General features: G+C 46.4%; 2 protein-coding genes and 1 long non-coding RNA gene across 3 annotated transcripts in view; 1 reads left to right on the top strand and 2 right to left on the bottom strand.

Moving 5' to 3' along the window:
* Positions 1 to 5,378: 5,378 nt before the first annotated feature.
* On the bottom strand, positions 5,379 to 6,811 carry LOC121844486. The gene is made up of 2 exons (XR_006082004.1): positions 6,554 to 6,811; positions 5,379 to 6,522 (listed from the first exon to the last, which is right to left on the bottom strand). It is a non-coding gene; the product is annotated as an uncharacterized LOC121844486 (long non-coding RNA).
* A 561-nt stretch (positions 6,812 to 7,372) lies between these two features.
* Positions 7,373 to 25,189, bottom strand: LOC112242362 (guanine nucleotide exchange protein smcr8a). The gene is given in 9 exon segments (XM_042314629.1): positions 7,373 to 8,405; positions 16,079 to 16,303; positions 20,250 to 20,728; positions 20,899 to 21,434; positions 21,437 to 21,787; positions 21,790 to 21,848; positions 22,016 to 22,276; positions 24,164 to 24,312; positions 24,405 to 25,189. Coding segments are annotated over 9 exon segments (3,012 nt in total). The 5' UTR covers positions 24,603 to 25,189; the 3' UTR covers positions 7,373 to 7,651.
* A 201-nt stretch (positions 25,190 to 25,390) lies between these two features.
* The window catches only part of LOC121844485 (DNA topoisomerase 3-alpha-like), a 45,173-nt gene continuing 42,882 nt past the window's right edge, over positions 25,391 to 27,681 (top strand). Inside the window, 1 exon segment of the mRNA XM_042314632.1 lies at positions 25,391 to 26,070. Coding sequence (XP_042170566.1) covers positions 25,849 to 26,070 — 222 coding nt within the window. The 5' untranslated portion in view covers positions 25,391 to 25,848.

The following is a 27,681-nucleotide window of genomic DNA, read 5'->3' as shown; positions in this document are numbered from 1 at the left end:
AACTAGGTGAAACCAGACAGCTATACATAACTAGGTGTAACCAGACAGCTATACATAACTAGGTGAAACCAGACAGCTATACATAACTAGGTGAAACCAGACAGCTATACATAACTAGGTGAAACCAGACCTGGTGAAACACATGGTAAGGCTGTTTTAGTTTCTGGCATTCAGCCAATCCGTAACAATCAGAAGAATAAAATACACATCGAATCAGCTTGACCTTTCAAACAGTCTCAGAATCTCCCACGAGTGTCCAATAGGGTTGAGATCTGGTGACTGAGACGGCCGAGGCGTACGGTTCACATCGTGTTCACGCTCATCAAACCAATCAGTGACCACTCGTTCCCTGTGGATGGAGGGCATAACCATGGTAGCCAAAATAATGGCCTGCCCAGGATATTCATACACGAACCTAAGCATGATGGGATGTTAATTGCTTAATTAAGTCAGGAACCACACCTGTGTGGAAGTACCTGCTGTCAATATACTTTGTGTCCCTCATTTACACAAGGGTTTTGACCTGTAGATGATAGAACAGCAGTTAGGATATCGGAGGGAAACTAGCGGGATGGAATGGTCTGGTAACAGGTTATAGATGGAATGGTCTGGTAACAGGTTATAGATGGAATGGTCTGGTAACAGGTTATAGATGGAATGGTCTGGTAACAGGTTATAGATGTGTAGATGGAATGGTCTGGTAACAGGTTATAGATGGAATGGTCTGGTAACAGGTTATAGATGGAATGGTCTGGTAACAGGTTATAGATGGAATGGTCTGGTAACAGGTTATAGATGTGTAGATGGAATGGTCTGGTAACAGGTTATAGATGGAATGGTCTGGTAACAGGTTATAGATGGAATGGTCTGGTAACAGGTTATAGATGGAATGGTCTGGTAACAGGTTGTAGATGGAATGGTCTGGTAACAGGTTATAGATGGAATGGTCTGGTAACAGGTTATAGATGGAATGGTCTGGTAACAGGTTATAGATGGAATGGTCTGGTAACAGGTTATAGATGGAATGGTCTGGTAACAGGTTATAGATGGAATGGTCTGGTAACAGGTTATAGATGGAATGGTCTGGTAACAGGTTATAGATGTGTAGATGGAATGGTCTGGTAACAGGTTGTAGATGGAATGGTCTGGTAACAGGTTATAGATGGAATGGTCTGGTAACAGGTTGTAGATGGAATGGTCTGGTAACAGGTTATAGATGGAATGGTCTGGTAACAGGTTATAGATGGAATGGTCTGGTAACAGGTTATAGATGGAATGGTCTGGTAACAGGTTATAGATGGAATGGTCTGGTAACAGGTTATAGATGGAATGGTCTGGTAACAGATTATAGATGGAATGGTCTGGTGACAGGTTATCGCGTCAATCCACAAACATTTGGTCAACATCTCAGTAAAACGGTGGTCGTCGCGTCAATGTTTAAAAACGACCCCCTTACACCCTCATGCTGACGTCACAACCCTCCCACAACGTTACTACGACAACGTTACTACGACAACGTTACTACGACAACCTTCGAAAAACAGTTTCAATACGTCCCATTTAGTAGTAGTGTTAAAAAGTGTCCAGGGAGACGCTGGATGGTTACTATGGGGAAAGTGGTTGCCGCCGCCCGGGTGTAGTAGGAACTACGTTACGATGACAACCTACGCCGCCCGGGTGTCGTAGCGCCGTAACCAGGAACGTACAGAGTAGGAACTGTCGGACGCTTCACCCCCGGGGACGAGCCGCACCGGGTGTAGTAGGAACTGTCGGACGCTTCACCCCGGGGACGAGCCGCACCGGGTGTAGTAGGAACTGTCGGACGCTTCACCCCGGGGACGAGCCGCACCGGGTGTAGTAGGAACTGTCGGACGCTTCACCCCCGGGGACGAGCCGCACCGGGTGTAGTAGGAACTGTCGGACGCTTCACCCCGGGGACGAGCCGCACCGGGTGACACATTTCAAATGGACATTGGATTCATTAGGATCCCCATCAGCAATACATTGAATACACGGAGCAGGGTATGAAAACAAATGGGCATAAAACAAACTATTTAAATGTATTTTGGGAAGAGCTGTGGTCACCATTTGTGGACAGTAATACATTAAAAGCAGCGTTTCTCAAACTCGGTCCTGGGGACCCCAATGGGTACTACCTTTTGGTGTTTTTCCCCTAGCACCATACAACCTAGGGTCCCCAGGACCGAGTTTGGGGAAACGCTGCTTTAAATATATAACACCCAACATCCCTACGGTATTAAGGACCTATTTCCTGGTTGTTGTTGTTACATATTTCCTGGTTGTTGTCGTTACATATTTCCTGGTTGTTGTTGTTACATATTTCCTGGTTGTGTTGTTACATATTTCCTGGTTGTTGTGTTGTTACATATTTCCTGGTTGTTGTTGTATTGTTACATATTTCCTGGTTGTTGTGTTGTTACATATTTTCTGGTTGTTGTGTTGTTACATATTTCCTGGTTGTTGTGTTGTCACATATTTCCTGGTTGTTGTTGTATTGTTACATATTTCCTGGTTGTTGTGTTGTTACATATTTCCTGGTTGTTGTTACATATTTCCTGTTGTTGTGTTGTTACATATTTCCTGGTTGTTGTTACATATTTCCTGGTTGTTGTGTTGTTACATATTTCCTGGTTGTTGTTACATATTTCCTGGTTGTTGTTGTTACATATTTCCTGGTTGTTGTCGTTACATATTTCCTGGTTGTTGTTGTTACATATTTCCTGGTTGTTGTTTGTTACATATTTCCTGGTTGTTGTTGTTGTTGTTACATATTTCCTGGTTGTTGTTGTTACATATTTCCTGGTTGTTGTTGTTTGTTACATATTTCCTGGTTGTTGTTGTTACATATTTCCTGGTTGTTGTTGTTGTTGTTACATATTTCCTGGTTGTTGTTGTGTTGTTACATATTTCCTGGTTGTTGTTGTGTTGTTACATATTTCCTGGTTGTTGTCGTTACATATTTCCTGGTTGTTGTTACATATTTCCTGGTTGTTGTTGTGTTGTTACATATTTCCTGGTTGTTGTTGTGTCGTTACATTGCACTTCTCCCTTTACATGTTACTTCCAGGTTGAAATATCACAATATTTAAGCATCAGGTTGAAATGGGGAAAATAATGTACCTGTGAAAATAGCTCGCCAATATCGTCTGATGTACAGTTGAAGTAGGAAGTTTACATACACCTTAGCCAAATACATTTAAACTCAGTTTTTCACAATTTCATCCAAGTAAAAAATCCCTGTTTTACGTCCGTTAGGATCACCACTTTATTTTAAGAATGTGAAATGTCAGAATAATAGTAGAGAGATTTATTTCAGCTTTTATTTTTTCATCACATTCCCAGTGGGTCAGAGGTTTACATTCACTCAATTAGTATTTGGTAGCATTGCCTTTAAATTGTTCAACTTGGGTCAAACGTTTTGGGTAGCCTTCCACAATCTTCCCACAATAAGTTGGGTGAATTTTGGCTCATTCCTCCTGACAGTAATCTGTCTGTAAACAATTGTTGGAAAAATGACTTGTGTCATGCACAAAGTAGATGTCCTAACCGACTTGCCATAACTATAGTTTGTTAACAAGAAATGTGTGGAGTGGTTGAAAAACGAGTTTTAGTGACCCCAACCTAAGTGTATGTAAACTTCCGACTCCAACTGTATGTATTATATGAACGGTGACCATCTGAAAATCCATTATAAATCCTGTTTTAAATCAGATTTCTTCCCAGCATGCTCCACGTATGCCATTTTAAATATGGCTTCCAGTACTGCTTTATCTTCAGGTTATTATGGTGCATCTGACAGTCCCTCTGTAGAGTACCACAGTACAGTCATAGGACCCAATAACAGGGGAATGGTTCACATCTGACAGTCCCTCCTCTGTAGAGTACCACAGTACAGTCATAGGACCCAATAACAGGGGAATGGTTCACATCTGACAGTCCCTCTGTAGAGTACCACAGTACAGTCATAGGACCCAATAACAGGGGAATGGTTCACATCTGACAGTCCCTCCTCTGTAGAGTACCACAGTACAGTCATAGGACCCAATAACAGGGGAATGGTTCACATCTGACAGTCCCTCCTCTGTAGAGTACCACAGTACAGTCATAGGACCCAATAACAGGGGAATGGTTCACATCTGACAGTCCCTCCTCTGTAGAGTACCACAGTACAGTCATAGGACCCAATAACAGGGGAATGGTTCACATCTGACAGTCCCTCCTCTGTAGAGTACCACAGTAGAGTCATAGGACCCAATAACAGGGGAATGGTTCACATCTGACAGTCCCTCTGTAGAGTACCACAGTACAGTCATAGGACCCAATAACAGGGGAATGGTTCACATCTGACAGTCCCTCTGTAGAGTACCACAGTACAGTCATAGGACCCAATAACAGGGGAATGGTTCGAATAGTTTTTCTCAGAATACAGTTCAGGATCTTAAAATAAGGGCTGTGTAAATCTCTCTTGGACAAGGTGATTCTTTAAATCAAATATAGGTTGCCTTTATTTACCCCCCCCACACACACTAAAAAAATTACGCTAATTAGCTGCTAATGTGGCTATCATAAAGAACTACAAATACCATGATGATCTGGACAAGAGACTGACGAATCGAGACAAAGGTAAGAATCTCTGTATTAACTATCTGTATTAACTATCTAATGTTAGCTAAATGTAGTTATTAATAAATTGGCTACATTTAATTTAAATGGACAATTCTGCGAACTGTCTTGTGTAAGTTTTTAATTGACACAATACCTGTTAGCAAAGGTGTCAGCTAGAGATGACGTGCAGGAGCATGCTGGGATTTGTAGTTTTGCATGTCTACTTTGATGCTAATTAGCATTTTCAAATCAGAGTAAACAGAGCCGAATATATTGATAAAAGTCACCTTGTCCGAGAGAGATTAACATGGTGGAAAAATGATTGGAACCATTTCCCTATTTGACCGCTAGGTTTTATGGGAATTATGACACCACTATGGGGCTCTATAAATCAATGATGTGTATAAACCCTGGATGGCTGACAGGGGGGTGCTGTATTGAAGCCACCGGCAGCCATCTTGGCTCTCCTTAATGATGTGTATAAACCCTGGATGGCTGACAGGGGGGTGCTGTATTGAAGCCACCGGCAGCCATCTTGGCTCTCCTTAATGATGTGTATAAACCCTGGATGGCTGACAGGGGGGTGCTGTATTGAAGCCACCGGCAGCCATCTTGGCTCTCCTTAATGATGTGTATAAACCCTGGATGGCTGACAGGGGGGTGCTGTATTGAAGCCACCGGCAGCCATCTTGGCTCTCAATTGTAAATAATATGTTGGAAGATATAGAAATCCATTTACTAATGTCACAACATTCATTTCTGACACGTTTATTCCATTATACACCTTAAATGTATAATTTTACACATGTGAGCTACACTAAAAAAAATAAACGCCCCCCCCCCCTTAAAACTACTAATGTTACTGTCCCAAACTACAACAACGACAAATACTGAAATACATGTAATTTGGTCCTCGAAACCTTTAATTGAAATGCTGTAGAATTCCATTCCATCCTATGGAGGACTGTCAAAATGGCCGACCGGTGGCTTAAAGCCTCTAAATGGCCAAAACAAAGCATCAGCAGTCCAGAGTTTATATACACGTCGTTGGTTACAGATGCAGTAACGAGCTAAATCCAACTGAACAAAACAATGGGAACGCCGTTGCCATGGAAACGCGTCGGGGTTAAGATCCCCAAGCTTTCTCATTGTCCCCCCTACCCCAAAGCTAAATTAGCCTACAGTTACGCTATTGTCTATTTCACACGATGTTCAGGTATAATGCTTGTGTGGACGTTATCAACTCATCGTCACCAATCAAGTGCATTAGTTTTTTTTTTAAACGACATGACTACCATCAACGATTTCTGTATGCTAGCTATGCTACCAGCTTATACGGATGGGAGTTAGCATTTAGCGGTCACCTCTTCTTCTAAACCTGAAAAAGGGACAACTTCTACATGTTACGCAGGGAAAACAGTCCAATATATCGGGACTTAAGTAACTACATGTGGGTTTGTTACAAAACATAAATCATGACAGATATGACAAATGATCCTCTTTCGTTAGATTAGATGTGTTGAATGGGCACCAATCTGGTCTTTTTAAAATGGCAACGTTCCTAAGCAACTGTAGTAGTACTGTGGTTCCGTGGACAACATGCAACGTCACGGGAGACAGACCGGCACGAACGCACACAGAACATATTAACGTTTCACACACAACACACACACTTCTCGCTCAGATCAGAAGGACGGTTCATAGTGACTTGTCAATCAATCAAAATCAGCGTCCAGGTCCCCCCGAGGTTAGGGCATTCATCGGAAGGAGGACTTGATGGACAGCATGATTGCGACGTCAATGACGTGAACACTGCTACATTACATTCACTAAACCCCCTCAGTCTCTCCTGGTTACCTAGGAGACAGAGACAGGCCCTCAGTCTCTCCTGGTTACCTAGGAGACAGAGACAGTCTCTCCTGGTTACCTAGGAGACAGAGACAGGCCCTCAGTCTCTCCTGGTTACCTAGGAGACAGAGACAGGCCCTCAGTCTCTCCTGATTACCTAGGAGACAGAGACAGGCCCTCAGTCTCTCCTGGTTACCTAGGAGACAGAGACAGGCCCTCAGTCACTCCTGGTTACCTAGGAGACAGAGACAGGCCCTCAGTCTTTCCTGGTTACCTAGGAGACAGAGACAGGCCCTCAGTCTCTCCTGGTTACCTAGGAGACAGAGACAGGCCCTCAGTCTCTCCTGGTTACCTAGGAGACAGAGACAGGCCCTCAGTCTCTCCTGGTTACCTAGGAGACAGAGACAGGCCCTCCCGTCTCCAACCCAGAGTGAATCTACCGCAGATCTGTCTCCTCCGGTGTTGTTTTGAGGAGGTGATTAGAGAGGACTTGAGGCTCTCAGGAGATTACCACAGTCAGTGTTTCAGATCAGATCTTGTATAGGAGACTGGTGGTGTAGTTAAAGGTGAAGCTGGGACAGAGAGCACTGCTCCTAGTAGCAGACTGATGGATGGTAGGTTCTAAGTACTGCTCTGGGGTTATAGCACCCCCAGTGGTAGGGTCTAGGTACTGCTCTGGGGTTATAGCACCCCCAGTGGTAGGGTCTAGTACTGCTCTGGGGTTATAGCACCCCCAGTGGTAGGGTCTAGGTACTGCTCTGGGGTTATAGCACCCCAGTGGTAGGGTCTAGGTACTGCTCTGATCTAGCACCCCAGTGGTAGGGTCTAGGTACTGCTCTGGGTTTAAGCGCCCCCAGTGGTAGGGTCTAGGTACTGCTCTGGGTTTATAGCACCCCAGTGGTAGGGTCTAGGTACTGCTCTGGGTTTATAGCACCCCCAGTGGTAGGGTCTAGGTACTGCTCTGGGGTTATAGCACCCCCAGTGGTAGGGTCTAGGTACTGCTCTGGGGTTATAGCACCCCCAGTGGTAGGGTCTAGGTACTGCTCTGGGGTTATAGCACCCCCAGTGGTAGGGTCTAGGTACTGCTCTGGGTTTATAGCACCCCCAGTGGTAGGGTCTAGGTACTGCTCTGGGTTTATAGCGCCCCCAGTGGTAGGGTCTAGGTACTGCTCTGGGGTTATAGCGCCCCAGTGGTAGGGTCTAGGTACTGCTCTGGTTTTATAGTGCCCCCAGTGGTAGGGTCTAGGTACTGCTCTGGTTTTATAGTGCCCCCAGTGGTAGGGTCTAGGTACTGCTCTGGGTTTATAGTGCCCCCAGTGGTAGGGTCTAGGTACTGCTCTGGGGTTATAGCACCCCCAGTGGCAGGGTCTAGTATGTTGTTAGCTTCCAGGTCCTGCTGTGTGGTTCCAGGCGTGTTGTCCTTCTCCAGGTGGGGTTGTGTCGTAACAGCGCCTCCTGAGGTACTGTCCAGGTGCTGCTGGTTGGTTCCAGGCGTGTTGTCCTTCTCCAGGTGGGGTTGTGTAGTAACAGCTCCTCCTGGGGTACTGTCCAGGTAGTGCTGTGTGATCAGCTGACTCAGGTACATCAGGATGGAACAGTCGTCTTCCCCAAGCCTGAGCTGATCCCTCAGGAAGCCCCTCGTCCTCTCCTCCACTTCCTGTCTCTGCTCCAGGTGGCTGATGGGAAGGTGGAGGTGATGCGTAAAGCTAAGGAGGAAGGCCCGGGAAGCCAGTCTACTGAGCACGTTCTGGAGATGAAGGAAGTAGGTGGAACCTCGACGCAGACGGGTTCGGTGGTCCGCCACGTTGGCCAGGAGGGTTCCGCGGTAGCCGGGGCAACGGAGGGTCTTCCGGTCGGCGTCCAGGACGGAGATGTAACGGCTGTAGCGAGACAGAGAGCAGAGCATGCTGGTCCCCACGGGAGACGCCATCCTGGGAGGTAAAGAGGGAGGAGAACTTCAGTCTGAGTGAGATGCATAGCGCCTCGTGAAAGTCTAGACAGATTTTATATTGATCAATGGGGGAAAACGATCCCAAATAAATTCACTTTTTATACTTTAATTTAAGGCCGCAAAATGAGAACTATGCAAGGGGTGTGTAGACTTTAATTAGGCTGTCTGTATGAGTAGGAGCTAGGAGGCATGTCTACTGTATATAGGGTAGGAGGCATATCTACTGTATATAGGGTAGGAGCTAGGAGGCATGTCTACTGTATATAGGGTAGGAGCTAGGAGGCATGTCTACTGTATATAGGGTAGGAGGCATATCTACTGTATATAGGGTAGGAGCTAGGAGGCATGTCTACTGTATATAGGGTAGGAGGCATGTCTACTGTATATAGGGTAGGAGCTAGGAGGCATGTCTACTGTATATAGGGTAGGAGCTAGGAGGCATGTCTACTGTATATAGGGTAGGAGCTAGGAGGCATGTCTACTGTATATAGGGTAGGAGGGAGGCATGTCTACTGTATATCGGGTAGGAGCTAGGAGGCATGTCTACTGTATATAGGGTAGGAGCTAGGAGGCATGTCTACTGTATATAGGGTAGGAGCTAGGAGGCATGTCTACTGTATACAGGGTAGGAGCTAGGAGGCATGTCTACTGTATACAGGGTAGGAGCTAGGAGGCATGTCTACTGTATATAGGGTAGGCATGTCTACTGGAGGCATGTCTACTGTATATAGGGTAGGAGCTAGGAGGCATGTCTACTGTATATAGGGTAGGAGGAGGCATGTCTACTGTATATAGGGTAGGAGGCATGTCTACTGTATATAGGGTAGGAGCTAGGAGGCATGTCTACTGTATATAGGGTAGGAGGAGGCATGTCTACTGTATATAGGGTAGGAGGAGGCATGTCTACTGTATATAGGGTAGGAGGAGGCATGTCTACTGTATATAGGGTAGGAGCTAGGAGGCATGTCTACTGTATATAGGGTAGGAGCTAGGAGGCATGTCTACTGTATATAGGTAGGAGCTAGGAGGCATGTCTACTGTATATAGGGTAGGAGGCGGAGGCATGTCTACTGTATATAGGGTAGGAGGCATGTCTACTGTATATAGGGTAGGAGGCATGTCTACTGTATATAGGGTAGGAGGCATGTCTACTGTATATAGGGTAGGAGGAGGCATGTCTACTGTATATAGGGTAGGAGGCATGTCTACTGTATATAGGGTAGGAGCTAGGAGGCATGTCTACTGTATATAGGGTAGGAGCTAGGAGGCATGTCTACTGTATATAGGGTAGGAGCTAGGAGGCATGTCTACTGTATATAGGGTAGGAGGAGGCATGTCTACTGTATATAGGGTAGGAGGAGGCATGTCTACTGTATATAGGGTAGGAGGAGGCATGTCTACTGTATATAGGGTAGGAGCTAGGAGGCATGTCTACTGTATATAGGGTAGGAGCTAGGAGGCATGTCTACTGTATATAGGTAGGAGCTAGGAGGCATGTCTACTGTATATAGGGTAGGAGGAGGCATGTCTACTGTATATAGGGTAGGAGGAGGCATGTCTACTGTATATAGGGTAGGATGTGTACTGTATATAGGGTAGGAGGCGGAGGCATGTCTACTGTATATAGGGTAGGAGGCATGTCTACTGTATATAGGGTAGGAGCATAGGAGGCATGTCTACTGTATATAGGGTAGGAGGCATGTCTACTGTATATAGGGTAGGAGGCATGTCTACTGTATATAGGGTAGGAGGAGGCATGTCTACTGTATATAGGGTAGGAGGCATGTCTACTGTATATAGGGTAGGAGGCATGTCTACTGTATATAGGGTAGGAGGAGGAGGCATGTCTACTGTATATAGGGTAGGAGGAGGCATGTCTACTGTATATAGGGTAGGAGGAGGCATGTCTACTGTATATAGGGTAGGAGGCATGTCTACTGTATATAGGGTAGGAGGCATGTCTACTGTATATAGGGTAGGAGGGGAGGCATGTCTACTGTATATAGGGTAGGAGGAGGCATGTCTACTGTATATAGGGTAGGAGGGAGGCATGTCTACTGTATATAGGGGAGGAGGTAGGAGGCATGTCTACTGTATATAGGGTAGGAGGAGGCATGTCTACTGTATATAGGGTAGGAGCTAGGAGGCATGTCTACTGTATATAGGGTAGGAGGCATGTCTACTGTATATAGGGTAGGAGCTAGGAGGCATGTCTACTGTATATAGGGTAGGAGGCATGTCTACTGTATATAGGGTAGGAGGAGGCATGTCTACTGTATATAGGGTAGGAGGCATGTCTACTGTATAGGGGGTAGGAGGCATGTCTACTGTATATAGGGTAGGAGCTAGGAGGCATGTCTACTGTATAGGGTAGGAGCGGAGGCATGTCTACTGTATATAGGGTAGGAGCTAGGAGGCATGTCTACTGTATATAGGGTAGGAGGCATGTCTACTGTATATAGGGTAGGAGGAGGCATGTCTACTGTATATAGGGTAGGAGGAGGCATGTCTACTGTATATAGGGTAGGAGCTAGGAGGCATGTCTACTGTATATAGGGTAGGAGCTAGGAGGCATGTCTACTGTATATAGGGTAGGAGGCATGTCTACTGTATATAGGGTAGGAGGCGGAGGCATGTCTACTGTATATAGGGTAGGAGCTAGGAGGCATGTCTACTGTATATAGGGTAGGAGCTAGGAGGCATGTCTACTGTATATAGGGTAGGAGCTAGGAGGCATGTCTACTGTATATAGGGGAGCTAGGAGGCATGTCTACTGTATAGGGTAGGAGGAATGTCTACTGTATATAGGGTAGGAGGCATGTCTACTGTATATAGGGGATGCTAGGAGGCATGTCTACTGTATATAGGGTAGGAGGAGGCATGTCTACTGTATATAGGGTAGGAGGGAGGCATGTCTACTGTATATAGGGTAGGAGCTAGGAGGCATGTCTACTGTATATAGGGTAGGAGCTAGGAGGCATGTCTACTGTATATAGGGTAGGAGCTAGGAGGCATGTCTACTGTATATAGGGTAGGAGCTAGGAGGCATGTCTACTGTATATAGGGTAGGAGCTAGGAGGCATGTCTACTGTATATAGGGTAGGAGGAGGCATGTCTACTGTATATAGGGTAGGAGCTAGGAGGCATGTCTACTGTATATAGGGTAGGAGGCTAGGAGGCATGTCTACTGTATATAGGTAGGAGCTAGGAGGCATGTCTACTGTATATAGGGTAGGAGGAGGCATGTCTACTGTATATAGGGTAGGAGGCATGTCTACTGTATATAGGGTAGGAGGCATGTCTACTGTATATAGGGTAGGAGGCATGTCTACTGTATATAGGGTAGGAGGAATGTCTACTGTATATAGGGTAGGAGGAGGCATGTCTACTGTATATAGGTAGGAGCTAGGAGGCATGTCTACTGTATATAGGGTAGTAGGAGGCATGTCTACTGTAGGGTAGGAGGAGGCATGTCTACTGTATATAGGGTAGGAGGAGGCATGTCTACTGTATATAGGGTAGGAGCTAGGAGGCATGTCTACTGTATATAGGGTAGGAGCTAGGAGGCATGTCTACTGTATATAGGGTAGGAGGGAGGCATGTCTACTGTATATAGGGTAGGAGGCATGTCTACTGTATATAGGGTAGGAGGAGGCATGTCTACTGTATATAGGGTAGGAGGAGGCATGTCTACTGTATATAGGGTAGGAGGAGGCATGTCTACTGTATATAGGGTAGGAGGAGGCATGTCTACTGTATATAGGGTAGGAGGAGGCATGTCTACTGTATATAGGGTAGGAGGAGGCATGTCTACTGTATATAGAGTAGGAGGAGGCATGTCTACTGTATATAGGGGAGGAGGCATGTCTACTGTATATAGGGTAGGAGGAGGCATGTCTACTGTATATAGGGTAGGAGGAGGCATGTCTACTGTATATAGGGTAGGAGCTAGGAGGCATGTCTACTGTATATAGGGTAGGAGGAGGCATGTCTACTGTATATAGGGTAGGAGGAGGCATGTCTACTGTATATAGGGTAGGAGGCATGTCTACTGGGGTAGGGAGCTAGGAGGCATGTCTACTGTATATAGGGTAGGAGGAGGCATGTCTACTGTATATAGGGTAGGAGGAGGCATGTCTACTGTATATAGGGTAGGAGGAGGCATGTCTACTGTATATAGGGTAGGAGCTAGGAGGCATGTCTACTGTATATAGGGTAGGAGGAGGCATGTCTACTGTATATAGGAGTAGGAGGCATGTCTACTGTATATAGGGTAGGAGGATGTCTACTGTATATAGGGTAGGAGGAGGCATGTCTACTGTATATAGGGTAGGAGGCATGTCTACTGTATATAGGGTAGGAGGAGGCATGTCTACTGTATATAGGGTAGGAGGAGGCATGTCTACTGTATATAGGGTAGGAGCTAGGAGGCATGTCTACTGTATATAGGGTAGGAGGCATGTCTACTGTATATAGGGTAGTAGGAGGCATGTCTACTGTATATAGGGTAGGAGGAGGCATGTCTACTGTATATAGGGTAGGAGGAGGCATGTCTACTGTATATAGGGTAGGAGCTAGGAGGCATGTCTACTGTATATAGGGTAGGAGGCATGTCTACTGTATATAGGGTAGGAGGCATGTCTACTGTATATAGGGTAGGAGGAGGCATGTCTACTGTATATAGGGTAGGAGGCATGTCTACTGTATATAGGGTAGGAGGAGGCATGTCTACTGTATATAGGGTAGGAGGCATGTCTACTGTATATAGGGTAGGAGCTAGAGGCATGTCTACTGTATATAGGGTAGGAGGAGGCATGTCTACTGTATATAGGGTAGGAGGAGGCATGTCTACTGTATATAGGAGTAGGAGGCATGTCTACTGTATATAGGGTAGGAGGGAGGCATGTCTACTGTATATAGGGTAGGAGGAGGCATGTCTACTGTATATAGGGTAGGAGGAGGCATGTCTACTGTATATAGGGTAGGAGGAGGCATGTCTACTGTATATAGGGTAGGAGGAGGCATGTCTACTGTATATAGGGTAGGAGGCATGTCTACTGTATATAGGGTAGGAGCTAGAGGCATGTCTACTGTATATAGGGTAGGAGGCATGTCTACTGTATATAGGGTAGGAGGGAGGCATGTCTACTGTATATAGGGTAGGAGGAGGCATGTCTACTGTATATAGGGTAGGAGGAGGCATGTCTACTGTATATAGGGTAGGAGCTAGGAGGCATGTCTACTGTATATAGGGTAGGAGCTAGGAGGCATGTCTACTGTATATAGGCATGTCTAGGAGCTAGGAGGCATGTCTACTGTATATAGGGTAGGAGGAGGCATGTCTACTGTATATAGGGTAGGAGCTAGGAGGCATGTCCACTGGGGTAGGAGGCATGTCTACTGTATATAGGGTAGGAGCTAGGAGGCATGTCTACTGTATATAGGGTAGGCTAGGAGGCATGTCTACTGTATATAGGGTAGGAGCTAGGAGGCATGTCTACTGTATATAGGGTAGGGTAGGAGGCATGTCTACTGTATATAGGGTAGGAGGCATGTCTACTGTATATAGGGTAGGAGCTAGGAGGCATGTCTACTGTATATAGGGTAGGAGGAGGCATGTCTACTGTATATAGGGGAGGAGGCATGTCTACTGTATATAGGGTAGGAGGAGGCATGTCTACTGTATATAGGGTAGGAGGCATGTCTACTGTATATAGGGTAGGAGGCATGTCTCTACTGTATATAGGGAGGAGGAGGCATGTCTACTGTATATAGGGTAGGAGGCATGTCTACTGTATATAGGGTAGGAGGAGGCATGTCTAGGAGGCATGTCTACTGTATATAGGGTAGGAGGAGGCATGTCTACTGTATATAGGGTAGGAGCTAGGAGGCATGTCTACTGTATATAGGGTAGGAGCTAGGAGGCATGTCTACTGTATATAGGGTAGGGGGAGGAGGAGGCATGTCTACTGTATATAGGGTAGGAGCTAGGAGGCATGTCTACTGTATATAGGGTAGGAGCTAGGAGGCATGTCTACTGTATATAGGGTAGGAGGAGGCATGTCTACTGTATATAGGGTAGGAGGAGGCATGTCTACTGTATATAGGGTAGGAGGAGGCATGTCTACTGTATATAGGGTAGGAGCATGTCTAGGAGGAGGCATGTCTACTGTATATAGGGTAGGAGGCATGTCTACTGTATATAGGGTAGGAGCTAGGAGGCATGTCTACTGTATATAGGGTAGGAGGCATGTCTACTGTATATAGGGTAGGAGTCTACTGAGGAGGCATGTCTACTGTATATAGGGTAGGAGGAGGCATGTCTACTGTATATAGGGTAGGAGGAGGCATGTCTACTGTATATAGGGTAGGAGCTAGGAGGCATGTCTACTGTATATAGGGCAGTAGGAGGCAGCTAGGAGGCATGTCTACTGTATATAGGGTAGGAGCTAGGAGGCATGTCTACTGTATATAGGGTAGCAGCTAGGGTAGGCATGTCTACTGTATATAGGGTAGGAGCTAGGAGGCATGTCTACTGTATATAGGGTAGGAGGCATGTCTACTGTATAGGGTAGGGTAGGAGGCATGTCTACTGTATATAGGGTAGGAGCTAGGAGGCATGTCTACTGTATATAGGGTAGGAGCTACTGTAGGAGGCATGTCTACTGTATATAGGGTAGGAGCTAGGAGGCATGTCTACTGTATATAGGGTAGGAGCTAGGAGGCATGTCTACTGTATATAGGGTAGGAGGAATGTCTACTGTATATAGGGTAGGAGGCATGTCTACTGTATATAGGGTAGGAGGAGGCATGTCTACTGTATATAGGGTAGGAGGAGGCATGTCTACTGTATATAGGGTAGGAGGCATGTCTACTGTATATAGGGTAGGAGATAGGAGGCATGTCTACTGTATATAGGGTAGGAGGAGGCATGTCTACTGTATATAGGGTAGGAGGCATGTCTACTGTATATAGGGTAGGAGGAGGCATGTCTACTGTATATAGGGTAGGAGGCATGTCTACTGTATATAGGGTAGGAGGGAGGCATGTCTACTGTATATAGGGTAGGAGCTAGGAGGCATGTCTACTGTATATAGGGTAGGAGCTAGGAGGCATGTCTACTGTATATAGGGTAGGAGGAATGTCTACTGTATATAGGGTAGGAGGAGGAGGCATGTCTACTGTATATAGGGTAGGAGGAGGCATGTCTACTGTATATAGGGTAGGAGGAGGCATGTCTACTGTATATAGGGTAGGAGGAGGCATGTCTACTGTATATAGGGTAGGAGGCATGTCTACTGTATATAGGGTAGGAGGAGGCATGTCTACTGTATATAGGGTAGGAGGCATGTCTACTGTATATAGGGTAGGAGGAGGCATGTCTACTGTATATAGGGTAGGAGGAGGCATGTCTACTGTATATAGGGTAGGAGGAGGCATGTCTACTGTATATAGGGTAGGAGGAGGCATGTCTACTGTATATAGGGTAGGAGCTAGGAGGCATGTCTACTGTATATAGGGTAGGAGCTAGGAGGCATGTCTACTGTATATAGGGTAGGAGGCGGAGGCATGTCTACTGTATAGACCGTATATAGGCTAGTTATAACAGGATGCTGTAGAACACAGGCACCGCCCCTTCCTCCTCCTCCTCACCTCTGCAGTCCTATGAGTTTCCATCGCTGTAGGTCAGTGAGGCTGAAGGGGCAGGAGAGCCAGGGCTGGACCCTCTCCCCACAGCGCCCGGGTCCAGGCACGTAGAGGGCCAGAGCGGACACCAGCCTCCTGACCCTCCCCTCCTCAGATCCCAGGACCACCAGGGTTCGACCACTCAGTAGGGACCACAGGGCATGCAGGGCAAACGGATACTGACGCACAAACCTGGAGGTAGAGACCGAGAGAGAGATGATCACATGTTATTGGTCACATACACGTTTTTAGCAATGTTATTGAGGGTGTTCCAACAGTCAGTAATATATAATGCTTGTGTTTCTAGCTCCAACAGTCAGTAATATATAATGCTTGTGTTTCTAGCTCCAACAGTAATATATAATGATTGTGTTTCTAACTCCAACAGTCAGTAATATATAATGCTTGTGTTTCTAGCTCCAACAGTCAGTAATATATAATGCTTGTGTTTCTAGCTCCAACAGTCAGTAATATATAATGCTTGTGTTTCTAGCTCCAACAGTCAGTAATATATAATGCTTGTGTTTCTAGCTCCAACAGTCAGTAATATATAATGCTTGTGTTTCTAGCTCCAACAGTCAGTAATATATAATGATTGTGTTTCTAGCTCCAACAGTAATATATAATGCTTGTGTTTCTAGCTCCAACAGTACAGTAATATATAATGCTTGTGTTTCTAGCTCCAACAGTACAGTAATATATAATGATTGTGTTTCTAGCTCCAACAGTAATAATATAATGCTTGTGTTTAGCTCCAACAGTACAGTAATATATAATGCTTGTGTTTCTAGCTCCAACAGTACAGTAATATATAATGCTTGTGTTTCTAGCTCCAACAGTACAGTAATATATAATGATTGTGTTTCTAGCTCCAACAGTAATATATAATGCTTGTGTTTCTAGCTCCAACAGTAAGTAATATATCCATGGGGGGTTGTGTTTAGAAAACTAGCTCCAACAGTACAGAAATATATAATGCTTGTGTTTCTAAAACACCTTCAACAGTCAGTATATATAATGCCTTCCATGCTCCAACAGTATAGAAAACATTCCATGGGGGGCAGGTATTTCACCTTCCAACAGGGGGGGGCAGGTATAGAAAACACCTTCCATGGGGGTGTTTCCATGGGGGGCAGGTATAGAAAACACCTTCCATGGGGGGACAGTACAGAAAACACCTTCCATGGGGGGCAGGTATAGAAAACACCTTCTGGGGGGGCAGGTAGAAAACACCTCCATGGGGGGCAGGTCAGTAAAACACCTTCCATGGGGGCAGGTGTTTCTAGCTCCAACAGTAATATATAATGATTGGGGGGCAGGTATTTCTAGAAAACACCTTCCATGGGGGGCAGTAATAAATACACCTTCCATGTGGGGGGGAGCAGGTCTAGAAAACACCTCCACAGGTACAGTAATATATGGGGGGAGCAATGATTGTATTTCCAAAACACCTTCCATGGGGGGGGACAGGTAATATATGGGGGCAATATAGAAAACACCTTGGGGGGAGCAGGTATTTCCATGGGGGGAGCAGGTATAGAAAACACCTTCCATGGGGGGACAGTAAGAAAACACCTTCCATGGGGGGCAGGTATAGAAAACACCTTCCAGCTCACCTTCCATGGGGGACAGTAATATATAATGATTGAAAACACCTTCCATAGAAAGAAATAGGGGGGAAGGTAGAAAACACCTTCCATGGGGGGGCAGGTATAGAAAACACCTTCCATGGGGGGGCAGGGGGGAGCAGGTATAGAAAACACCTTCCATGGGGGGGTATAGAAAACACCTTCCATGGGGGGCAGGTATAGAAAACACCTTCCATGGGGGGGGGTATAGAAAACACCTTCCATGGGGGGCAGGTATAGAAAACACCTTCCATGGGGGGGGGGGGGAGGTATAGAAAACACCTTCCATGGGGGGGTATAGAAAACAGGTATAGAAAACACCTTCCATGGGGGGCAGGTATAGAAAACACCTTCCATGGGGGGGCAGGTATAGAAAACACCTTCCATGGGGGGGGTAGCAGGGGGAGCAGGTATAGAAAACACCTTCCATGGGGGGGAGCAGGTATAGAAAACACCTTCCATGGGGGGGGGCAGGTATAGAAAACACCTTCCATGGGGGGGGGGCAGGTATAGAAAACACCTTCCATGGGGGGGGAGCAGGTATAGAAAACACCTTCCATGGGGGGGGCAGGTATAGAAAACACCTTCCATGGGGGGGGAAAACACCTTCCATGGGGGAGCAGGTATAGAAAACACCTTCCATGGGGGGGGGTATAGAAAACAGGTTCCATGGGGGGAGAAAAAACCTTCCATGGGGGGAGGGTATAGAAAACAGGTATAGAAAACACCTTCCATGGGGGGGCAGGTATAGAAAACACCTTCCATGGGGGGAGCAGGTATAGAAAACACCTTCCATGGGGGGGAGGGGGCAGGTATAGAAAACACCTTCCATGGGGGGGGAGCAGGTTCCATGGGGGGAAATAGAAAACACCTTCCATGGGGGGAAAAGAAAACACCTTCCATGGGGGGGCAGGTAGAAAACACCTTCCATGGGGGGAGCAGGTATAGAAAACACCTTCCATGGGGGGGCAGGTATAGAAAACCTTCCATGGGGGGCAGGTAGCAGGTATAGAAAACACCTTCCATGGGGGGGGGGGGCAGGTATAGAAAACACCTTCCATGGGGGGGGTATAGAAAACACCTTCCATGCAGGTATAGAAAACACCTTCCATGGGGGGGGCAGGTATAGAAAACACCTTCCATGGGGGGGTATAGAAAACAGGTATAGAAAACACCTTCCATGGGGGGGGGAAAACACCTTCCATGGGGGGAGCAGGTATAGAAAACACCTTCCATGGGGGGGGGGTAGAAAACAGGTATAGAAAACACCTTCCATGGGGGGGGGCAGGTATAGAAAACACCTTCCATGGGGGGGGGGCAGGTATAGAAAACACCTTCCATGGGGGGGGGGGCAGGTATAGAAAACACCTTCCATGGGGGGGTATAGAAAACACCTTCCATGGGGGGGAGCAGGTATAGAAAACACCTTCCATGGGGGGAGCAGGTATAGAAAACACCTTCCATGGGGGGGGGGGGGCAGGTATAGAAAACACCTTCCATGGGGGGGTATAGAAAACACCTTCCAGGTATAGAAAAAAACACCTTCCATGGGGGAGGGGGCAGGTATAGAAAACACCTTCCATGGGGGGGGCAGGTATAGAAAACACCTTCCATGGGGGGGCAGGTATAGAAAACACCTTCCATGGGGGGGCAGGTATAGAAAACACCTTCCATGGGGGGGGGTATAGAAAACACAGGGGGGGGGGAGCAGGTATAGAAAACACCTTCCATGGGGGGAAAACACCTTCCATGGGGGGCAGGTATAGAAAACACCTTCCATGGGGGGGGGGCAGGTATAGAAAACACCTTCCATGGGGGGGGGGCAGGTATAGAAAACACCTTCCATGGGGGGGCAGGTATAGAAAACACCTTCCATGGGGGGAGCAGGTATAGAAAACACCTTCCATGGGGGGAGCAGGTATAGAAAACACCTTCCATGGGGGGAGCAGGTATGGGGGGGCAGAAAACACCTTCCATGGGGGGGGAAAACACCTTCCATGGGGGGAGCAGGTATAGAAAACACCTTCCATGGGGGGGCAGGTATAGAAAACACCTTCAGGTATAGAAAACACCTTCCATGGGGGGGGAGCAGGTATAGAAAACACCTTCCATGGGGGGGAAAACACCTTCCATGGGGGGGGCAGGTATAGAAAACACCTTCCATGGGGGGGGGGGGAGCAGGTATAGAAAACACCTTCCATGGGGAAAACACCTTCCATGGGGGGCAGGTATAGAAAACACCTTCCATGGGGGGAGCAGGTATAGAAAACACCTTCCATGGGGGGGGCAGGTATAGAAAACACCTTCCATGGGGGGGAGCAGGTATAGAAAACACCTTCCATGGGGGGGGGTATAGAGCAGGTATAGAAAACACCTTCCATGGGGGGGGGAGCAGGTATAGAAAACACCTTCCATGGGGGGGAGCAGGTATAGAAAACACACACATAGACTGGAGATATCAGGAGTCCTCTAAGCTATAGAATGAATTAGTCAACCAATGAGTGACTCACCTGAGCGCTCCCTGCCCGGCCCTCTTCTTCTGCCTCAGCGTTACCAACCCCCCGTACCCCAGAGGTGAGCCGGCCCGTTCGGACCCCGTAGACGCTGACATGGTACAGTCCCACCCGTCCTGGTCCGAACCCCTGGAGGTGGTATCTCCCGAGGAGGAGACGGGCAGGTCCAGCCCAGCCCCAGGGCTCTGGCAGTGGGGGGAACCCAGGCCGTAGTCCCCCTGGACCGGCAGCAGGGCCTGGGGCTCCTGGTTGACCACCAGGGGAAGGGGTAGAGAGCCGGGCTGCAGCCCAGAAGCAGGCAGCGTGTCTGGGGGAGAGGAGTTGTACAGGAAGCCCTCCTGAGACATGCAGCAGGCCGTGTCCATCTGGACCAGTAACTCAGGGTCAGGAGCCCTCTGTCCTTCACCCTCCTCTGTCTCAGCCCCTCCCTCCTCTGTCTCAGCCCCTCCCTCCTCTGTCTCAGCCCCTCCCTCCTCTGTCTCAGCCCCTCCCTCCCCTCTCAGCTCCTCCCTCCTCTGTCTCAGCCCCTCCCACTCCTCTGCCTCTCCCTCCCTCTCTCTGTTAAACACTCCTTCTGCCTCCCCTCCCTCTCTCTGTTCAACACTCCTTCTGCCTCTCCCTCCCTCTCTCTGTTCAACACTCCTTCTGCCTCTCCCTCCCTCTCTCTGTTCAACACTCCTTCTGCCTCTCCCTCCCTCTCACACACACGGTGTGTCTCACCCTCTCCCCCCTCCTCAGCCTCCAGCAGAAAAACAGGGGTCTGATCTCCTCCCTCCCGTCCCTCCTCCTCCTCTCCTCCACTCCTGTCACTACTAAAGCTGTCCTTATTCTCCTCAGAGCTTTCCTGGTCCTGCGTCTCCATGGTCAGATCAGAGAGTGACGACTCCAGTCTCTCCTCCCCGGTCAGGGCCTCACTCTGCTGGGCAGAGTTATCAGGGCAGGGAGGGTTCACCTCCACAGACTCCGGTGGCTCGGGGCAAAGCATGATGGAAGGGGTGTGTATATGTGAGTCCGTCCCCACTGTGTGTTTGAGAGAACAGAAGATTCTTCCCAGCACCGCTACTTCCTCTTCCTCCTCCCCTAGCTCCTCCTCAAACAGGAAGTTGGTGATGCTCTGCTTCCTGCGTAGCGCTCGGTCCAGGCGGCGGGTATACAGGTAACACAAGTCCCCCGGAAACACCGCTCTGTGTGGTTGAGTAGTTCCACGGTGGCCTCGTAGAACCTCTCCTCGCACAACTCCGTCAGGTTCTTCAGACGCTTGGCGAAACACTTCGCCGACTTCCCCTTTATCAGCTGCGGGGTGTAGGACTGCCTCCTCTGTCCCGCCTCCTCCCCCGTGTCACGGTCGGGGCCAGGCGGTGCGTCTCTGTGTCTCTGTGACTCGGTGACACAGTGTTGACAGTGTGCGGCGTGGGGGTCTCGGCGGGGGCGGAGGGGGTACGAGGTGATCTGCCTCAGCAGGTCTCGGTGCTCGAAGATACTCTTCTCCATCGCCGCAAGCTCATTGGCCTTGTCCACCGCGCGGGCGGAGTAACACCCTGAGGCCCCGCCTCCCGCTGAAGCCCCTCCTCTTTCTGCAGAACAGACCGTGTGTACCTGGCAGGAGAGGCACAACAGGAAGTTACAACAGATGGTAGCAGTAGGAACCTGTCAGAGTGTGTGTGTGTGTCAGCGTGTGTCAGAGTGTGTGTATCAGAGCGTGTGTGTGTGTCAGAGCGTGTGTGTGTGTGTGTGTCAGAGCGTGTGTGTGTGTGTCCTCGTACTCCAGGTCACGTAGCTTCCTCTGCAGCTCGCGGGCGAAGGCCCGTCGGTTTCCAGTCTTCAGGCACTCGGAGGCGCGGGAGAAGAGGAGCGACAGCTCCTGGAACTGCAGCATGATCTTCCTCTCGTCGGCAGAGACGTAGGCCATGCAGAACGGGCGGACGAAGCCCCGGGCCTCCAGGTCATAGAGCGTCAGGTGGTGAACGTAGGCAAACGCCCCCTCCTTAGAGTCACCCAGCACCACCCGGGAGTCCTCCACAAAACTACAGGGGAGGAGAGAACAGACTAGTCAAACACACCCTCCTTAAAGTTACCCAGAACCACCCTGGAGTCCTCCACAAAACTACAGGGGAGGAGAGAACAGGATACAATTAGAGTAGAATATAATAGAATGTAACAGAAAATAATTAGAATAGAACAGAATTAGAGTAGAATATAATAGAATGTAACAGGAAATAATTAGAATAGAACAGAATTAGAGTAGAATATAATAGAATGTAACAGAGCAGAATTAGAGTAGAATGTAACAGAAAATAATTACAGTAGAAGAGAACAGAATTAGAGTAGAATATAATAGAATGTAACAGAAAATAATTAGAATAGAACAGAATTAGAGTAGAATATAATAGAATGTAACAGGAAATAATTAGAATAGAACAGAATTAGAGTAGAATATAATAGAATGTAACAGGAAATAATTAGAATAGAACAGAATTAGAGTAGAATATAATAGAATGTAACAGGAAATAATTAGAATAGAACAGAATTAGAGTAGAATATAATAGAATGTAACAGAGCAGAATTAGAGTAGAATGTAACAGAAAATAATTACAGTAGAAGAGAACAGAATTAGAGTAGAATATAATAGAATGTAACAGAAAATAATTAGAATAGAACAGAATTAGAGTAGAATATAACAGAATGTAACAGAAATAATTAGAATAGAACAGAATTAGAGTAGAATATAATAGAATGTAACAGAAAATAATTAGAATAGAACAGAATTAGAGTAGAATATAATAGAATGTAACAGGAAATAATTAGAATAGAACAGAATTAGAGTAGAATATAATAGAATGTAACAGAGCAGAATTAGAGTAGAATGTAACAGAAAATAATTACAGTAGAAGAGAACAGAATTAGAGTAGAACATTAATACAATGTAACAGAAAATAACAGAAAATAATTAGAATAGAACTAGAGTAGAATGGAATAGAACTAGAGTCGAATATAACTAGAATAGAACTAGAGTAGAATGGAATAGAACTAGAGTCGAATATAACTAGAATAGAACTAGAGTAGAATAGAATAGAACTAGAGTCGAATATAACTAGAATAGAACTAGAGTAGAATAGAATAGAACTAGAGTAGAATAGAACTAGAATAGAAGTAGAGTAGAATAGAACTAGAATAGAAGTAGAGTAGAATAGAACTGGAGTAGAATAGAACAGAATAGAACTAGAGTAGAATAGAATTAGAGTAGAATAACAGAATAGAATAGAACTAGAGTAGAATAAAACAAAATAGAACTAGAGTATAATTAGAGTAGAATATAATAGAATTAGAGTAGAATATAATAGAATGCAACAGAAAATAATTACAGTAGAAGAGAATTAGAGTAGAATATAATAGAATGTAACAGAAAACAGTAAAATAGGATGTCATTACAGTAGAGTACAATACAAATACAAATACAATATCATTAGAGTACAATACAAATACAATAGGACATCATTAGAGTACAATACAAATACAATAGGATATCAGAGTAGAGTACAATACAAATACAATAGGACATGATTAGAGTACAATACAAATACAATAGGATATCATTAGAGTACAATACAAATACAATAGGATATCATTAGAGTACAATACAAATACAATAGGATATCATTAGAGTACAATACAAATACAATAGGACATCAGAGTAGAGTACAATACAAATACAATAGGATATCAGTAGAGTACAATACAAATACAATAGGACATCAGAGTAGAGTACAATACAAATACAATATCAGTAGAGTACAATACAAATACAATATCAGTAGAGTACAATACAAATACAATAGGATATCAGAGTAGAGTACAATACAGTCGGACATCAGAGTAGAGTACAATAAAACATAATAAAATAGGACAGCTACCTGAGTCGTGGGTATCCGCTGCCGGTGGGGTGTCCTACGAACGAGGCCTGGTAGTCAACAGACATGATCCTCAGACTGAAGTAGTTGAGGTCAAAGGTCCCAAACACCTTTGGGTCATCAGGAATGGTGAGCAGAGGCTGGGGGCCCACCTGGTGGGAGGACAACACAAGGTCAGCTCATTACACACACACCCGTCCGGGCATACACACACACCCCTCCCCCAGTTGCCCCTGGTACCGACCTGCTCAGAGAACTCTGATATGAGGATGAAGTCCTTAGTGAACTTGGCGTATGACGTCTTGGCCCAGGGGTTGGCGTTGTTATTCGATGGGAACAGAGGGACAGAGAACTCTTCTGGCACCACCCAGGGGTTGGGGTAACCTACCTCCCCAAAATCATCCTCCTTAGTAAACGCCACCACGTCTGGGGCACCAATCATCTTTCTCTGGACCGGGCTTGGGTCAGCTTTGACGTCAGAGGAAGTCCATCCACTAGGCTAGATGTCTGCCTGAGAGCCAGTCTGACTGTCCGTCCGTCTGTCTGTATCCCTCTACTCGCTGGGAGTAACAGTCCACGACACTGACGGTTGTCTGTCTGTCTGTCTGCGTCCCGTTACCTCTACCAGCTGGGAGTGGTCTTCACCTGTCTGTCCATGATGATAAAATACGATGGAGGAAGGCCACACATCAACATGACATCTGACCAAAGGGTGTCTGTATGTCTGTCACCGCTGTATATAAACAATAGCACTTAACACCGGGACTATCTCTCTGGCTCCGTCCCCCCGTACAGTACCGACGTCAAGACAGTTATCTGGCAAACAGACGACGCGTAACGGAACACGACCGTATCCCGACACCCCATCAATGACACATTGCTCGTCCGGGGAATCGTGCACCGTTACCGGGTAATATCGGCAGTGGCCCGTCATGCACTGGTATAATAAAGTCCCAGTAGTAAATACGGTGAAACTATTTAATGTTAAATGTACATTCTGACCGTCGCCATATTAAAATCCGCTGGTAGTTACCACGTGACCAGCTCACATAAGGAAGTAGCTAACTGTCCTAAAATTACGAACCTAATATTACACATTCAACATGATTTAAGATTATGAATCACAATTTCAATCTTGAAAATAGATACTCTTCGCGTAGTATTTTTGGCGTAAAATTAAAGGACATCGGCATAAAAAAGTATTATTCACACGAACAGGAAGGGGTTTTACGACAGTTGTTTTACGACATCGTCGTTTTACGACTGCTGTTGTTGACAGGCGCGGAATTTGTAAAATCAATAACATCACATTTATCTGCCGTTTTTACCAACCCTTTCAGTTGGAAAAATAGTTTTAAAACTATTTATTTATTAGCAGATTGGGTCCACGCTAATGCACGTTACATTGTAAATTGTGTTTAGGTGATCAGGAAAATTGTAAGGTTAAGCTTCGGCATGTAAACTTAGTTTCAGGGTTGAAGTTTGACATGAGCTACTCCCATCAAGCTAACTGACCCTGTGAGATCTGGACAGTTTTATGTTGTGTCAATCTGTTGGATCAGTCAAAATAACAGTTTGTAACAACGCTTCAGGAGTTATGTTGACTGATTTTAGCTGGGCACGACGTGTGTGTGTGTAACGTTATGTCAAGTGTATCTCCAATGCGCCCTGGCTAGGCTAGGCTAGCTATGCTGATACATCATCTGACTAGGGCTCTGTTCACATCCGGACGACCGTTAACGTTACGGCTCCAGGTCCACAGGCGGTTTAGCGTCACCGGACAGAAGAGGACAGACTCCCCGGGAGACATGATCCGGAGGACTCAGATCAAACGGGTTCTCTGTGTGGCGGAGAAGAATGACGCGGCCAAAGGCATCGCGGAGATCATGTCTGACGGCAGAGCGAGGAGGGTGGGTCTGTGTGTGTGTTTGGGTCTTAGGTGTGTGAGAGAGATGGTTTTTATCAGTACATGGGACGATTGTCTGTTTATCTCTGCTTCCAGCTGTCTTCCCATGACATAATGTCTCACATCAACAGGTGTGATTGTCTCTGTTTATTGTCTGGCTGACCGTCTATAATGAACTGTCTGTTGTCTGTGTTTCAGAGTGAGGGGCTGTCTGTCTATAATAAACTGTCTGTGTTTCAGAGTGAGGGGCTGTCTGTCTATAATAAACTGTCTGTGTTTCAGAGGGAGGGGCTGTCTGTCTATAATAAACTGTCTGTGTTTCAGAGTGAGGGGCTGTCTGTCTATAATAAACTGTCTGTTTTCAGAGTGAGGGGCTGTCTGTCTATAATAAACTGTCTGTGTTTCAGAGGGAGGGGCTGTCTGTCTATAATAAACTGTCTGTGTTTCAGAGGGAGGGGCTGTCTGTCTATAATAAACTGTCTGTGTTTCAGAGGGAGGGGCTGTCTGTCTATAATAAACTGTCTGTGTTTCAGAGGGAGGGGCTGTCTGTCTATAATAAACTGTCTGTTTCAGAGTGAGGGCTGTCTGTCTATAATAAACTGTCTGTTTCAGAGGAGGGGCTGTCTGTCTATAATAAACTGTCTGTGTTTCAGAGGAGGGGCTGTCTGTCTATAATAAACTGTCTGTTTTCAGAGTGAGGGGCTGTCTGTCTATAATAAACTGTCTGTTTTCAGAGTGAGGGGCTGTCTGTCTATAATAAACTGTCTGTTTCAGAGTGAGGGGCTGTCTGTCTATAATAAACTGTCTGTGTTTCAGAGGGAGGGGCTGTCTGTCTATAATAAACTGTCTGTGTTTCAGAGGGAGGGGCTGTCCGTCTATAATAAACTGTCTGTGTTTCAGAGGGAGGGGCTGTCTGTCTATAATAAACTGTCTGTGTTTCAGAGGAGGGGCTGTCTGTCTATAATAAACTGTCTGTGTTTCAGAGTGAGGGGCTGTCTGTCTATAATAAACTGTCTGTGTTTCAGAGGAGGGGCTGTCTGTCTATAATAAACTGTCTGTGTTTCAGAGGGAGGGGCTGTCTGTCTATAATAAACTGTCTGTGTTTCAGAGTGAGGGGCTGTCTGTCTATAATAAACTGTCTGTGTTTCAGAGGAGGGGCTGTCTGTCTATAATAAACTGTCTGTGTTTCAGAGTGAGGGGCTGTCTGTCTATAATAAACTGTCTGTGTTTCAGAGTGAGGGGCTGTCTGTCTATAATAAACTGTCTGTGTTTCAGAGGGAGGGGCTGTCTGTCTATAATAAACTGTCTGTGTTTCAGAGGGAGGGGCTGTCTGTCTATAATAAACTGTCTGTTTTCAGAGGGAGGGGCTGTCTGTCTATAATAAACTGTCTGTGTTTCAGAGGGAGGGGCTGTCTGTCTATAATAAACTGTCTGTGTTTCAGAGTGAGGGGCTGTCTGTCTATAATAAACTGTCTGTGTTTCAGAGGAGGGGCTGTCTGTCTATAATAAACTGTCTGTTGTCTGTTTCAGAGTGAGGGGCTGTCTGTCTATAATAAACTGTCTGTTTCAGAGTGAGGGGCTGTCTGTCTATAATAAACTGTCTGTGTTTCAGAGG

This window comes from Oncorhynchus tshawytscha, unplaced genomic scaffold (genome assembly GCF_018296145.1).
Source record: "Oncorhynchus tshawytscha isolate Ot180627B unplaced genomic scaffold, Otsh_v2.0 Un_contig_10183_pilon_pilon, whole genome shotgun sequence".
Taxonomy (NCBI): Eukaryota; Metazoa; Chordata; class Actinopteri; order Salmoniformes; family Salmonidae; genus Oncorhynchus; species Oncorhynchus tshawytscha.
The sequence above is the reverse complement of the archived record's forward strand: the minus strand, read 5'-3'. Positions and strand labels throughout refer to the sequence as shown.